Source organism: Tachysurus fulvidraco, chromosome 19 (genome assembly GCF_022655615.1).
Source record: "Tachysurus fulvidraco isolate hzauxx_2018 chromosome 19, HZAU_PFXX_2.0, whole genome shotgun sequence".
NCBI classification, from domain to species: domain Eukaryota; kingdom Metazoa; phylum Chordata; class Actinopteri; order Siluriformes; family Bagridae; genus Tachysurus; species Tachysurus fulvidraco.
In genome coordinates, this window is record NC_062536.1 from 2,086,304 (window position 1) to 2,102,869 (window position 16,566).

Genomic DNA, 16,566 nt, shown 5'->3' on the forward strand with positions numbered 1-16,566 from the left:
CCGTGTTTGTAGGTGGGGTGCATGATGAGATTTGGAGTTCACAGACTATGTTAACCTAATAACGAAACATCTGCCCTGAGTGACACTTTGTAAATAGTTTTGGCAGTGAAACCCCTTGCCAAATAAAACGGCCCAAATGCAGGAGCAAATAATAGATGGAAGAGACAGCACCCTTGGCAGGTACCACACTGTAAGTTAAAATAATTTGTCTTTAATTAGTATGAATTCTGGCCTAGGTGGATGCATATAAATGCTGGATCAATTCCAGAACTTTTAAAACAAACTGAATATATCGGCTAAATCTTCTTGATAAAATGCCTTCTAGGCGTTAATAAAAACCACCACTTCATGGGTTAGAAAGGACTGTCAGGTGTATTATATGTATGCAAATAAAGACTTCTGTCTGAATTTAATAAAGCCCTTTCTGCAGTTGAATAAGAAATATTTTGAGCCCAAAGATATGCTTTCAGTAACCCCATAAAAGTGAAGATGTTCCTGTATCACTAAGAATTGCAGCATTAAGATTATAAATGGATGTTGAAATGAAACAAATAAAATTGAATTGAAATTTTAAATGAAACTACAATCACTGGTCTCATCCAGGATGGTAATGAGTCTACTTAGAAAGAGGTGAAGTCAAACTGTCTACTGCATTCAACCAGGAGCTGAATATGATCAAAACTGTAGAGATGACAGTGGACTTCGGATTGAACCCTACATGTCCATAGCTCACCATAACGAGCAAGTCGTGGCCTAATGGTTAGAGAGTCTGACTCGTAATCCTAAGGTTGTGGGTTCGAGTCTCGGGCCAGCCACGACTAAGGTGCCCTTGAGCAAGGCACCAAAGCCCCCAACTGCTCCCCGGGCGCCGTAACAAAAATGGCTGCCCACTGCTCCGGGTGTGTGTTCACGGTGTATGTGTTAACTGCTGTGTGTGTGCACTTAGGATGGGTCAAATGCAGAGAACGAATTCTGAGTATGGGTCACCATACTTAGCCGTACTGTCTGTCATGTCACTTTCACAATGTCAGCTGTGGGTTACTGAGCTCTACAGACCCACAGGACCTGAAGTGGGAGACCCACATTGTAAAAAATGTATTTCAAGTCAAGTCAAGAGTCAAGAAGCTTTTATTGTCATTTGAACCATATATAGCTGCCACAGTCCACAGTAAAATAAACTCAATGCTGTTGTCTTTGCGGATACGTGTTACAAATGTACATGATAGAGGGTAAGAGACACTCTGATGATCTTCTCAGCTGTCCCTACTATCCGCTGCAGGGTCTTGCGATCCGAGATCGTACAGTTCCCAAACCAGACAGTAAAGCCACTGCTCTGGATGCTCTCGATGGTCCCTCTATAGAACAGGGTCAGGATGGGGGGAGGGAGATGTGTCTTTCTCAGCCTTCATAAGAAGTAGAGATGCTGCAGGGCTTTCTTGGTGATGGAGCTGGTGTTGAGTGACCAGGTGAGGTTCTCCTTTAGATGAACACCAAGAAATTTGGTGCTCTTGACGATCACTACAGATGATCCGTCGATGTTCAGCGGAGAGCGGTCGCTCTGTGCTCTCCTGAAGTCAACAACCATCTCTTTAGTTTTATCAACATTCAGAGACAGGTTGTTGGCTCCACACCAGGCAGTTAGCTGTTTCACCTTCTGCTCTCCAGACCTGCCTGATTCATCCTGATGACACTAGCGAGTTAAACATATAACTTCAGGCTGTAATGTATGTCATCTGAATTGAGAATAAGAGAAAGTATCATTATTTGAGGTTGTTGTCAATAGCGTATCGCCTCATAATTCACCAGTGTAACACGTCCACATGTCTGTAGATAAGAGTCCATGTCCTGGTATTACACATGAGTAAGTAGCTCATGTACATGATATCAGCTATTACACTAAAACACAATATTCTACAACCTTTTACTGCTCAACAAGGACTTTAGCACAGAAACTCTACATAACTAAATACATCATCTGTACTTTAACATCCTGCACTAGAGAAGTCAGGGCTCGAAGAGACGTCATTTCCGACCTCCGTGTGTTCCGAACACAAAGTCGGAGAAAACGATGGACTCCGTGTTTGTCTTTTGTTAGCAACAAGCTAACTGTGACGAGTGACGTGTGTGTTTCTCGTCATATACGTGGCCTGTAGAGTCGGTGTTATAGATCTAACGAGTGAATACCCGTATATGTGTGTATATGTGTACATAAATGAAGTAAATAATTATATAGACCGTGTAACACGTTCACTGCTCAGTGTTACTGCTGTGTTTACGGCTCTAACGCTGTGGGCCGCCATGTTGCGGTGACGTCAAGTCGGAGGAACTCGGGCTCGAGGACGCCGTTCCGAGTAGGAATTTCCGAGTTTACGAGTAAACGCCTCCCGGTCGAAAGCAGCAAACACACCCTTCACGTATTTTCACTATTTTCTCTACAATATTCACAGCGTTTGTGAGATCATTAAAGATAAAGTGTGTGTGTCACACATGTACCTGTCCCTAAACACACACACTTAACATGACAAGCACGCAGAAAAGGAGTAAACAATCTGTCAGGAACTGCAGTTCCGACGCGCTGGTTTCTACCCGGATGGCTTTGTCGGGTACACGCGCTTTCTCTGCGTCTGTTTGAGATGGCGCTCAATCAGTAAGGAGAGTGAGGCCTGTGTTGTTATTTGTGTTCATTAAGCTACTTTAGTTAGACACAACCGAGATGATGGAAGGTGGGAAACCCTCTCTGGCTCTGGTGTACCAGGCTGTACAGGCGCTGTATCACGACCCGAACCCCGGCGGGAAGGAGCGGGCTTCGGTGTGGCTGGGAGAGCTGCAGAGATCGGTATGCTAGCTGTGTGTGTACTGTGTGTGTGTGTGTGTGTGTGTGTGTGTGTGTGTGTGTGTGTGTGTGTATACAGTGTGTACTGTGTGTATGTGTGTGTACAGGGCCTGGGGATACACAGCTGTCTGTCTGCTGCTCTTTAGGACACACACCGTCTATACACTGTGTGTTTAGCGGTTTGTTTTACATCACATGCTGTTGCGCAAACGGGCGGCTCACACACACACACACACACACACACACACACACACACACACACACACACACACACACACTTAGCTAAAGCACAACAGCGTATGTGTGCACAAATGTGACACTTTACAGGCTTTAAATGTGTTCATCGCACCACAAGGGCTTCAGTCAGGAAATACACAGCAGTCTCATTCAGGGCCGAACAACACAGAGTTATGCTAATGATCATGTTAGCTTTGACATGTTAGTGTACATACAGGTTCTACTACATATAACACTGTGTGTGTGGGTGTGTGTGTGGTTGTCTCTCACTGTGTCTCTGTCTGTCTGTCTTCTCTCTCTCTCTCTCTCTTCTCTCTTTCTTTTCTCTCTCCCTCTCTCTTTCTCTCTCTGTGTCACTTTACTGTTTATACGGAAACGGTGTTACACCATAAACACGCCCCCTAGCGGCAGCTGTCCCTCACAAACAGCGCCCGGTAATTAAAAGCTGCCGAACGTGGCGTTTACAAGCGGTTTCTATTACTGTGACGTCACCTCCTGTCTACAACGACGTGTGTGATGCGTTTAAACGTGTGTCGAACTCAGCATGTCCGTGTCTGCTTCCGTAGTTCCGTTTAAACCAGAAGTGGGTGTGGCCTATACAGGAAGTTGTTTATGTGCAACCTGAGGTATATTACCAGGAAACAGCGTAGAAGTAAAGAGCTTCTGGGAAAAGAAGTTATTTCCCTTCACCATGACACTGAACTGACAGTTACAGTGAAGGTGCCATTAGTGACATAAGTGACATAAGCCCTAGTAAAGCTCGTCACACTGTGGCAGAGTAAAGTGTGTCATCTCTCTGTCTGTCTGTCTCTCTCTGTCTGTGTTTCTCTCTCTGTCTGCCTGTCGCTCTCTCTGTGTCTCTCTGTCTGTCTCTCTCTCTCTGTCTGTGTCTCTCTGTCTGTGTCTCTCTGTCTGTCTGTCTCTCTGTCTGTCTGTCTCTCTCTGTCTGTCTCTGTCTGTCTGCCTGTTTCTGTCTGTCTCTGTCTGTCTCCCTGTCATGTCTGTCTCTCTCTCTGTCTGTGTGCCTGTCTCTGTCTCTCTATCTGCATGCTGTCTGTGTCTGTCTGTCTCTCTATCTGCATGCTGTCTGTGTCTGTCTGTCTCTCTATCTGCATGCTGTCTGTGTCTGTCTGTCTCTCTATCTGCATGCTGTCTGTGTCTGTCTGTCTCTCTATCTGCATGCTGTCTGTGTCTGTCTGTCTCTCTATCTGCATGCTGTCTGTGTCTGTCTGTCTCTCTATCTGCATGCTGTCTGTGTCTGTCTGTCTCTCTATCTGCATGCTGTCTGTGTCTGTCTGTCTGTCTGCATGCTGTCTGTCTGTCTGTCTGCAGTCTGTCTGTCTGCATGCTGTCTGTCTGCCTGTCTGTCTAATCGCGGTCAGTGTCACGTCCTGTCTGTATTCACCGTTGGTGTCGTGACACTCTCTCCATGTGGGTTTTCTGGGAGCTAATGATTGCGAGGCACAGCTACTGTACTGGCATCTGAGGCGCTAAACATAGAGACTGGATATCATTCCTAAATTCATCCTTCACCAACTGTAATCTTAGAAAGCAGTCACCAGAGAGCATACAGCTGGTCAGTTAAAGGCCCACGCTGTCATCGCTGTACGCAGTAGCAATGTCCCAATAATCCTTTGAGTCATCATGAGTGTGGATTGAACTGTAGGGCCTAGGTGTAAGACCTTATACGACATGTGCTTTCTCCTGTACAGATGTATGCCTGGGAGATCTCAGACCAGCTCCTGCAGATGAAGCAGGACGTCGAATCGTGTTACTTTGCCGCGCAAACCATGAAAATGAAAATTCAGACGGCATTCTTTGAGCTTCCCCAAGATACACACCTCGCCCTGCGTGACTCTCTGCTCTCCCACATTCAGAACCTCAAAGAGCTCTCGCCCATCATCATCACACAGGTAACACTTCTGTTTCCAGGCACCTTACACGGCTACCAGTCTCCTGATGGTGGTCCACGGTGAAGTGTCTGACCGAACGAGACGTCTTGGAGTTTATCCTCGTGTGTTTTTGTCCTCCCCAGCTCGCCCTGGCAATCGCTGACCTCGCGCTGCAGATGGCGTCATGGAAAGGCTGTGTTCACACCCTCATAGAAAAGTAAGAGTCCTCTCTCTCTCTCTCTGTGTCTCTCTCTCTCTCTCTCTCTCTCTCTCCCTCTCTCCCTCTCTCTCTCTACCCACCTAACATCTCAGCAGCAGGGATGGATCTAGTTCCACGTGTTTCCAGACAAACACAGCAGTCGAGCAGCCCCTAAACCTTTGCCACACCCCTGATGTGTCATTTTAGTCACATACCGGTTGATTTAAAGCCCTTCCCAGTCTGTGCATCCTCCTTTTCAAAAGTATTAGAACAGCAAGGCTTTTACACCAAAGATGAACGTTGTGCTTAAGCTTTCAGCTTCCGTGTCTACTTACAACTAGAAGTGTTAAACATCACCTTTAGTGACAGACCACCCAAATATATTTCGGTGAGCCAAACTATTGGAACACGTTTAATGTAAAGATCTTAAGATTTTTCCTTTCATGCCTCACCAGTTAAAGGTGTTCAGCTGAAGTGGATTAATGCCACTGAGATAAATGGAATGATCCCGTGTTCTCGCCTCTTCTCCTGTCCTCAGGTACAGCAACGACGTGACTTCGATGCCGTTTCTGATCGAAATCCTCACAGTGCTGCCAGAGGAAGTGCACAGTCGATCTCTGAGGATAGGCGCTAACCGACGGACTGAGATCATAGAGGACCTTGCCTACTATTCCACCACTGTGGTCACTCTGCTGGTGAGCCTCACACCTTCATCACTAAACCACCTCACCTTCCAGCAGAGATGCTCTGGTCTTTCATAGTGCTCTTGTAATTGATATTGATGATGATTTAGGTCTTGATCATTCTAATATTTCACTACGTTCAAGAATAACACAGCAATATTTATTGAAAGGTGAAGGAAAACCTTTGTCATCTGTGGTTCCCCAAAAGACTTTTTACCACAGACTAAATGTAACGATTGTGTGTAAATGTTATCGTTATTTCTTCTCTTGTGTATTTGTAAAGCTTTGACTGTAAGTGTATGAAAACGATGATGTAATTACTGATCGTTGTTATTAACATTATTATTCATGTTTATTTTTATCACCTCTTTATATAGCCACTGCTACTGATATGGTATTAAACAATAAATAAATAGACCATTTGACTACACAGATGTCGGCCGTCCCGGAGCACAGTATCGCCATTCGCCTACGTTTTAGTTTCCTCTTGATTGCAGCATTCTCTAACCTACTCAGTTTTAGGCTTTCATACACTTAAGTGGACGCAGCTGCAGAAATCTCATCATTCACTTTGGGATTCTTTGTCTTTTACCAGATGACCTGCCTGGAGAAGTCTGGGAGCGATGAGAAGATGCTTATTAAAGTGTTCCGCTGCCTGGGCAGCTGGTTTAACTTGGGTGTGCTGGACAGCAACTTCATGGCTAATAATCAGCTCCTGGTGGTTTTATTCCAAGTGCTAGTAAGTGTTAAATATCCCTCCATTTCTGCTGTTTGTGTCCTGTCGCTCCTGGGCATGGGCCCAAACATCACACACTACATTTAGTAAGCATCAGGTATGAAGGTTACATCCTGACCAGTTTATTTTGGGCCTCCTAGTTCCAGTGAAAGGGAAATTATAATGTTACAGCACACAAAGACCGTCTGTACAGCTGTGTGTGTCAGACTCTGTGGTAACCGTTTGGGGAAGAGAAACACACACACACACACACACACACACACGTGTGATGGCCAGGGGTGCACATGACCTCTCCTTCTATTATGTGTGCAGGTTACTTTGGCCAAACTATGTCATTTGTAAGGGTTTTGATGGGTTTAAAATGGATGTGTGTTGTTTTTTAATGATAAGCCAGGAAGTGTTTGCCTCCTCATGTAAGTGTTGTTAGTGGCTTATTTGAATAAAACCAAATTCATCCCAGGAGTGTTGATAAAGGCAGCATTGTGTTATAGTTTACTTTACAGCCACCCTGCTCTCGTTTGAACTCCAAATCCCACAAAGAGTCGACTCACGGGTTCACCGCGGAGTCGACTCACGGGTTCACCGCGCAGTCGACTCACGGGTTCACCGCGCAGTCGACTCACGGGTTCACCGCGCAGTCGACTCACGGGTTCACCGCGCAGTCGACTCACGGGTTCACCGCGCAGTCGACTCACGGGTTCACCGCGCAGTCGACTCACGGGTTCACCGCGCAGTCGACTCACGGGTTCACCGCGCAGTCGACTCACGGGTTCACCGCGCAGTCGACTCACGGGTTCACCGCGCAGTCGACTCACGGGTTCACCGCGCAGTCGACTCACGGGTTCACCGCGCAGTCGACTCGGCCGGTTTTTATGGAATCCTGTGTATAGTATCTGTTCTTCGCTGTTTTATCACTACGTAGCATTCGTCAGTGATCTTCACCGATACTCACAGTACAAAGGTGGAATCCTGTCATGATGCAACACCTCTGTCCTGTTCCGTCTCTTTATTTCTCGCCACTTCTTCCGGTCCATTTTTTTTGTGGTGTTTGTTTTGAAGATAATTGTGTGTCTCCTCTCTCTCTCTCTCTCTCTCTCCCTGCAGCAAAGGGACGAGTCCCCGACTAACTTGCACGAAGCTGCGTCTGACTGTGTTTGTTCAGCCCTCTACGCCATTGAGAATGTAGACACACACGTGGCTCTGGCCATGCAGCTGTTCCAGGGCGTTTTAACACTAGAAACAGCTTACCACATGGCTGTGGCCCGAGAGGACCTCGACAAGTAAACCAGCTTTCTCCTTCATTATCATCCTCTGTAGATACTGTTCATCACCAGAAAGTCTGATGTCCATGTGCTCTCTCTTTTACACACACACACACACATACACACACAGGGTGCTGAATTACTGCCGCATTTTCACCGAGCTGTGTGAGACCTTTTTGGATATAACCATCAGGAGCCCGGGACAAGGTATGGGTGATTTACGCACCCTGGAGCTTCTGCTCATTTGTGCGGGACATCCTCAGTATGAGGTTAGTGTTGCCTTACACACACACACATACACACACACACACTTACACACACACAAGGAGAAAGGCCCTCACGTTTATAAAGCGGGACACAACAATACAGGCCCAGTTATATTCACTGCTAAAAGACAACACGATGCCACACAAGCTCGTGTGCTCAGGATGTTGAAGTGCTTGTAAGTGTCACATTTATTTATCAGGTGGTGGAAATCTCCTTTAACTTCTGGTACCGACTGGGGGAGCACCTGTACAAGACGAACGATCCCGCACTGCACGGCGTCTTCAAACCCTACATCCAGAGACTACTGCACAGCCTGGCACGTCACTGTCAGCTGGACCCAGACCATGTGAGCACCACCCCTTTATAGCACTCATGTCTCTGTGATTCTTTCCTTTTTTGGGTTAGATTCTTTACTTTGTAGAGATCTGGCAACCCAGAATATCAATGTTAGCTAATTATTATAAATATAAATAATAAATTATAAGCATTCTGTATTCAGTATGAGTTTATCAGCCTCTCACATCGTTTCGTCTGGTCTGTGAGTTTCTGAGCCCCCGTGGCTGCAGACCGAGCCCTTCTCCACCATAACGTGGAGACGTCTCATCAGCTCCACAGGTTACAAACGTTGTGCTGCCGTATTGTTTTTTAGAGAGAACGGACTTATTCCTAGACATCCCAGGTCACATGATGTAGCTCGTGGGTGAGCAGCAGGTCAGGGATGATGTACTCCATTTACTCCCTTTTGTCTGTCTGTGCTGTTATCCTGCTCTGTGTGTAACAGGAAGGGATCCCAGAAGACACGGACGACTTTGGGGAGTTCAGACTGAGGGTTTCTGATCTCGTCAAGGACGTTATCTTCCTCGTAGGCTCGATGGAGTGTTTCTCACAGGTACTGATGATGGACATCGTCATTTAGTCTGTCATGTAGTAGTTTAACCAGAGATGACCGGACTGCCTTGTAGAGTTTCCTCTATTTACTCTGTGTGTGTGTGTGTGTGTGTGTGTGTGTGTGTGTGTGTGTGTGTGTGTTCTAGCTGTACTCTACTCTAAAAGAGGGAAACCCACCCTGGGAGGTCACTGAAGCCGTGCTCTTCTTAATGGCTTCTATTGCTAAGAGTGTAGACCCGTGAGTGAGCGCCCCACCATGGGCTCAGTGTTTATGTCCACAGATTTCAGTCTGTTCCTGTACGGCGGTGTAAATCTAAACGTTTCCATGTGTTTCCTGCCCCGGTGTCTGTGCTTAGTGAGAACAACCCCACGCTGACTGAAGTGCTGGAACAAGTCGTGCTCCTTCCTCAGAACGTGCACATCGCTGTGCGCTACACCAGCATCGAGCTGGTGGGAGAGATGAGTGAGGTGATGGACCGTAACCCACGCTTCTTAGGTGAGAGGTCTGGGTGTAAATCATCCTGGAGCTTAGAGGTCACCATGTGTGAAGGTGACATTAGATATAATTCTACTGGTTCTGTGTGTTTGACACAGATCCTGTGCTAGACTACCTAATGAAGGGGCTGCGGGAGAAGCCGTTGGCCTCGGTGGCAGCCAAGGCCATCCACAACATGTGCTCAGTGTGCCGGGAACACATGGCACAACACTTCCAAAGTCTGCTGCACATCGCTCGCTTACTGGATTCCTTCGCTCTCAACACGGACGCTGCCATTGGCCTGCTCAAGGGTATGAACACACACACACACAGTTTACTGACAGTGCTTCCACTGAGACATTTGTTTGGTTTACTTTATAAAGTAAAGGAAGAGACAACGGTGTTAAATGTGTTGGGTTTGTCTCAGGCACGGCGCTGGTGCTGGCACGGCTTCCACTGGAGAAGATAGCAGAGTGTCTGAGTGACCTGTGCTCTGTTCAGGTCATGGCCCTGAAGAAGGTGGGTGTTGGCTCGTCATTGTTATTAATAATCTACACACACACACACACACACACACACACACACACACACCATGTGACGTAAGCACAGTAAATTAAAGGATTCACCATGACACCTTTAACACCCTGCAGTCCTCCTGTACATTAAGATGAAAACACATGGCCAATTGATTCGAGTCGATTCAGAGTCAAATCACTTTGTTTCTGCAATAAAACCCGACTCGAGTCGGTAAGGAGCCGTTCTGTGTAGCGTTCTCTTAGACCAGGTGTTTAGTCCTGTGTCCTCATGGACCCACACCAGAGGGGGCTGATACACTGTGTTACACTGGCTTTAACCAGCATGTGTAACAGCAGCACTGTGTTATTGTGTATTAATGCTGAGTAGCTCTGTGTGTGTGTGTGTGTGTGTGTGTGTGTGTTTGTGTGTGTGTGTGTGTGTGTGTGTGTGTGTGTGTGTGTGTGTGTGTGTGTGAGAAAATCAAGCCTCAGGTACACCTGTAACTCTAGATACAGAAAAGTATACCCCACACCTGTGTTTTACTGGACTGCATGCTGATGTCCTCCTTCCAGAAAAAGTCACCAGGGCAGTTAGAGGAGGAAGATGCTGTAATTTGCCCCCATTGTGTTTAGGCTCCCTGATGAACTGGGCAGTTCTCTAAAACCTAAATGATGCTCACTGGGGTTGAGTCTCTAAGGGTTGGAGAGAATATTTCATTTTTATTGTTCAGTAAAGTTTATTTTAACTGTGTGTGTGTGTGTGTGTGTGTGTGTGTGTGTGTGTGTGTGTGTGTGTGTGTGTGTGTTTGTTTGTGTGTGTGTGTGTAGCTGCTGTCACAGGAGTCCAGTAATGGAAAATCTTCAGACCCTACAGTATGGCTGGATAGACTGGCAGTAATCTTCAGGTATTTCCTCCCCACACACCACACACACACACCACACACACACACACACACACACACACCACACACACACACACCACACACACACACACACACACCTCGTACCCCCAGCTGTCGACTGTATTTCATTATTGATCTGTTTATTTATTAGCAGTATAATTTGTGCACATTACTGTAACAGACTTTAGTGTGTAACAGCTTCATCTCGTGTGTGTGTTCATTTTGTCTTCTCTTTGCTGCCTGCTGTTTAGACACACAAATCCTTATGTAGAGAATGGACAAGTTCACCCATGTCAAAAAGTCATCCAGGAGGTAACACACACACACACACGCGCACACACACACGCACACACACACTGTCAGGTTCTTGTTGAACACCAGATCTGCCCAAATAAAATATTTCACAACAAATAAATTTGTTGACAAAGCAGACAGCCAGAGTGCGAGCGAGAGACAGAAGGAGAGAGCGAGCGAGAGACAGCCAGAGAGCGAGCGAGAGACAGAAGGAGAGAGCGAGCGAGAGACAGAAGGAGAGAGCGAGCGAGAGACAGAAGGAGAGAGCGAGCGAGAGACAGCCAGAGAGCGAGCGAGAGACAGAAGGAGAGAGCGAGCGAGAGACAGCCAGAGAGCGAGCGAGAGACAGAAGGAGAGAGCGAGCGAGAGACAGCCAGAGAGCGAGCGAGAGACAGCCAGAGAGCGAGCGAGAGACCGCCAGAGAGCGAGCGAGAGACCGCCAGAGAGCGAGCGAGAGACAGCCAGAGAGCGAGCGAGAGACAGCCAGAGAGCGAGCGAGAGACAGCCAGAGAGCGAGCGAGAGACAGCCAGAGAGCGAGCGAGAGACAGCCAGAGAGCGAGCGAGAGACAGCCAGAGAGCGAGCGAGAGACAGCCAGAGAGCGAGCGAGAGACAGCCAGAGAGCGAGCGAGAGACAGCCAGAGAGCGAGCGAGAGACAGCCAGAGAGAGACAGCCAGAGAGCGAGCGAGAGACGGACACAGTAGACAGAGAGACAGACAGACAGTTTGTTCCACTTCTCTGTAGTGTTACAGAGGTCTGTGTAGTTAGCAACAGTTCTTTCAACATGGAGCACTTCCTCTAAAACACTGACCTATACCACTGTTCTCTGTGCCTACACACACACGCACACACATCACACACGCACACACACGCACACACATCACACACACACACGCACACACACACACATCACACACGCACACACATCACACACACACACATCACACACGCACACACATCACACACATCACACACACACGCACACACACACACATCACACACACGCACACACACACACACACGCACACACACATCACACACGCACACACATCACACACACACACATCACACACACACACATCACACACGCACACACACACACACATCACACACGCACACACACACACACATCACACACACACGCACACACATCACACACACACACACATCACATGGATTCCACCATGTCCACCATCTCCTAATGATTCTTCTTATGAAGCTCAGAGCAGAAAGCTCAAATTTTCCCCAAATTACAGTTACAATAAAACACAAGTTTAGACGAGAAATCTTTTGGTTTGGTTTCAGCAGAATCTTGTTATCTGTCCACAGCCGGTGATATGAGTAAGTTTTAACCCCAGTGATATGAGAATAAGTTTTAACCCCAGTGATATGAGAATAAGTTTTAACCCCAGTGATATGAGAATAAGTTTTAACACCAGTGATATGAGAATAAGTTTTAACCCCAGTGATATGAGAATAAGTTTTAACCCCAGTGATATGAGAATAAGTTTTAACCCCAGTGATATGAGAATAAGTTTTAACCCCAGTGATATGAGAATAAGTTTTAACACCAGTGATATGAGAATAAGTTTTAACCCCAGTGATATGAGAATAAGTTTTAACACCAGTGATATGAGAATAAGTTTTAACCCCAGTGATATGAGAATAAGTTTTAACCCCAGTGATATGAGAATAAGTTTTAACCCCAGTGATATGAGAATAAGTTTTAACCCCAGTGATATGAGAATAAGTTTTAACCCCAGTGATATGAGAATAAGTTTTAACCCCAGTGATATGAGAATAAGTTTTAACCCCAGTGATATGAGAATAAGTTTTAACCCCAGTGATATGAGAATAAGTTTTAACCCCAGTGATATGAGAATAAGTTTTAACCCCAGTGATATGAGAATAAGGACTAATTTATTTCTGCCCTCAGATCTGGCCGGTGTTGTCTGAGACGTTAAACACACACCAGGCAGATAACCGCATTGTGGAGCGCTGCTGCCGCTGCCTGAGGTTTGCTGTGCGCTGTGTGGGAAAGGGCTCGGCCGCACTACTACAACCTCTCGTCACGCAGGTGTGTGAGTGTGCTAGCGAGCGAGCGAGCGAGCGAGCGTGTGTGTGTGTGTGTGTGTGTGTGTGTGTGTGTGTGTGTGTGTGTGTGTGTGTGTGTGTGTGTGTGTGAGAACACTAGAGTGTTGGTACACAGTGTGGATTGGTGTTTGTGTGTCTTTGTGTTCAGTAAGACGTGTGTGTGTGTGTGTGTGTGTGTGTGTGTGTGTGTGTGTGTGTGTGTGTGTGTGTGTGTGCTCTTTCAGATGGTGAGTGTGTACCAGGTGTACCCACACTCCTGCTTCCTGTACCTGGGCAGTATCCTGGTGGATGAATATGGCATGGAGGAGGGCTGTAGACAAGGCCTGCTGGACATGCTTCAGGTGCTACACACGTCTCCTTGTAGCTGATTAACCTGCTGGTTTAGGAAGACCTTTAGGGGACATTGGGGTGTACATTAATCTGATACTTCAGGGCTTTCCTAAAGGACCCTTAACTCACTGTGATGAATCTACAGCTGATTAACCACAACAGTAGGTGTAGGTGTGTGTTCATCTGACCGTGTTGGTGCTGTTCATGTCATTTAGCAGTAGTGTTGAGCTGTTATTAAACCTCCCAGTCTTTATAAGCCTCATGACACGTTTAGTTATGTAACGGTGATGAACTAGAGAAATATCACCTGAGTCATGAGTTAAATAAAACACCTGCAGCTCACTTCCTCTTGTTGTCCTCATGAAGACAGCAGTGGGTGGATACGGGACATGGGGAGTGGGTGGATACGGGACATGGGGAGTGGGTGGATACGGGACATGGGGAGTGGGTGGATACGGGACATGGGGAGTGGGTGGATACGGGACATGGGGAGTGGGTGGATACAGGACATGGGGAGTGGGTGGATACGGGACATGGGGGAGTGTGTGGACATGGGGAGTGTGGGGACATGGGGAGTGTGTGGACATGGGGACATGGAGTGTGTGGACCTGTATGATCTGGTTATTATTACTTAACAGGATTTACATTCCTTATTTAATTAAAAATAAAGCTGCTGCTTCATGAACAGCTTTAAGGAGAAACTCTTAGGAAGGTTTGGAGCCATTTAGCTGACACTGTGACTAGAGCACTGCATAAACTGCTCACTTGTTCCCACTCATCTTGTGTTGTGTTATTTTGCCCCCACAGGCTCTCTGCATGCCCACCTTTCAGTTACTGGAGCAGCCCAACGGCCTCCGCAACCACCCGGACACCGTAGACGACCTGTTCAGACTCGCTACTCGGTACTGATTGTGTAGACGTGTGCACTTCTCGTTGTGTAAATAACATTACAGACCCCCAGCAAACGTCATTAGTAACCAAACGTGTGTGAAAACGGGTTTGTCTCAGGTTCATCCAGCGCAGTCCTGTCACACTGCTAGGCAGCAACATCATCGTCCACATCATCCAGTGCGCCATCGCAGCCACCACGCTGGACCACCGGGACGCCAACTGCAGCGTCATGAAGTTCATCAGAGACCTCATACACACCGGCGTGTCTAATGACGTGAGTGCAGCTGAAGGTGTTAACTAACAGTACCTAATGTGGGCGAGAGCTTAAACATTGTCCCCGTCCTCTTCTCTCAGCACGAGGACGACTTTGAGGTTCGGAAGCGTCTGATCAGTGAGGCCATGCATCAGCACGGGCAGCAGTTAGTAACACAGCTGATCCACACCTGCTGTTTCTGCCTGCCCTCATACACACTGCCTGACGTGGCTGAAGTGCTCTGGGAGATCATGTTGTTTGACCGACCGGTAAGGGCCTTAAAAAGTCTTCCATACCCCTGCACTTAGGGGCCGCGCTGATGCTTTGTCCTTGTCCAGGTGTTTTGCCGCTGGCTGGAGGCGGCGCTGAAAGGCCTTCCCAAGGAGATGTCAGGAGGAGCTGTAACAGTCACTCACAAGCAGCTGACAGACTTCCACAAGCAGATCACAAGGTGAGTTTATCAGTGACTAATAAAGAGACATCTTCATCTTAAACGATCCCTCAGACCTACACTGTGGTGCGTCTCCTTCTCTAGGTCACATTTACACGTCTTTTCTTCTCTATCAGAAGACATCATGTCATGCTACTTAGTTTGGAGCAAAACTCCTGGGCCACATGACCGAGTGTCATTGATCAGAACCCCCAGTTGTATAAAATGAGATCACATGTAGGTTGCTGAGGATGAGGATGTGTGAAAGTGCTGTAAATTTAAACCCCCTTCTTCCTTCCTGTGTGTGTTCAGTGCAGAGGAGTGTAAGCAGGTGTGCTGGGCAGTGAGAGAGTTCACCAGGCTTTACCGATAGCTGGCTTCACAAACCAGTGCTTCAGTGTCAGGTAAAATACACCAACAGCTCCTGTGGTGTCTCTGTACAACTTTTACTCACGTCCACATTCTCATTTTCCTTTCTTTATTTATTTTCCCCCCAGGTCAAATCTTGTGTTTTTAAACATGGAAATGACGACACGAGGCTTTAAATTGGCTGCTTTTTTTTGGAAAAATTCAAAGCGATCGATGGGACTTGAGCACCGTGGAGCGCCAGCGAGAGACCGTGCAGCTTCGGAGCGAAAGGAAACGCTTTCTTTGGAGCGAAAAAAAAAAAAGTCCATTCCTTTCCTTTGCTCGCTTTGCTCAGCACAATGCTGCTGTAGCTACAAGAAGTAATCTTGTTAAAGAGCGCAAGAAAGTACACACCCATATTCAGCCAAAACAAAAAAATTAAAACAAGAATGTGCCTGGTTGCAACCCATAACGCATTGTAGAGAAAAAAAATAGACTTTAGACATTTTTTAACAGAAAATGGAGAGATTTATTTTCATGGACATGTCTTTAAGAATCAGCTTGTTGCTGTCACTATCATAAAATGAAAAAAGAAAAAAAAAACACGGACGCTCACGGACTTACGACGGTGGAAGGGAAATACTCGGAGATTCGATTTATCTTTTTAACATTTGGCGGACTTTTACCATCATGAACGAGTCACAGATCGGATTAAAACGAAATGTATACGTTCTGTTCTTCCACTTTTGGGGCATAGCGAGAAGCACAACCCATCGGCAATGTGTAGCCATCTCATGAACAATAAAATCAAATTGGCCGTGAGGAAAGACCTTGTACGAGCATCATTTCAGCTGGAATTCTACTTGTCTAAAGGTTTCTCTGCTTTTCTCCTCCTTGTCTGAACCCCTTCACATGCACACGGTTTAGTCGCCCGTCACCACGTGTACAGTGTGTGTGTGTGTGTGTGTGTGTGTGTGTCCCAGTGAGAAATCTGTCCTCACTGGTGTAATGTTTCAAACCATAAGCCTTATTCTGGT

At 46.8% G+C, this 16,566-nt stretch overlaps 1 protein-coding gene across 1 annotated transcript; it reads left to right on the plus strand.

Annotated features, from left to right (window-relative positions):
- The first annotated feature begins 2,342 nt into the window (after window positions 1–2,342).
- tnpo3 (transportin 3) lies at window positions 2,343–16,356 on the plus strand. Its single transcript, XM_027179171.2, has 23 exons — window positions 2,343–2,836; window positions 4,783–4,983; window positions 5,106–5,179; window positions 5,700–5,856; window positions 6,440–6,583; window positions 7,685–7,860; window positions 7,973–8,111; window positions 8,309–8,455; window positions 8,891–8,998; window positions 9,144–9,235; window positions 9,354–9,493; window positions 9,592–9,783; window positions 9,900–9,991; window positions 10,816–10,892; window positions 11,141–11,201; window positions 13,120–13,260; window positions 13,502–13,618; window positions 14,415–14,509; window positions 14,616–14,772; window positions 14,853–15,020; window positions 15,090–15,202; window positions 15,494–15,585; window positions 15,679–16,356. The coding sequence occupies exons 1-22, from the start codon at window positions 2,714–2,716 to the stop codon at window positions 15,552–15,554; spliced, it is 2,775 nt and encodes a 924-aa protein (XP_027034972.1). The 5' UTR covers window positions 2,343–2,713; the 3' UTR covers window positions 15,555–15,585; window positions 15,679–16,356.
- Window positions 16,357–16,566: the final 210 nt, after the last annotated feature.

What these genes read in the sequence shown, in the direction of transcription:
- tnpo3 (XM_027179171.2), top strand. Translation starts at nt 2,714, where the DNA reads ATGATGGAAGGTGGGAAACCCTCTCTGGCTCTGGTGTACCAGGCTGTA. An exon ending in GTCAGCTGGACCCAGACCAT is followed by an intron (nt 8,456 to 8,890) that starts GTGAGCACCACC and finishes TGTGTGTAACAG; the next exon opens with GAAGGGATCCCAGAAGACAC. An exon ending in CGATGGAGTGTTTCTCACAG is followed by an intron (nt 8,999 to 9,143) that starts GTACTGATGATG and finishes TGTGTGTTCTAG; the next exon opens with CTGTACTCTACTCTAAAAGA.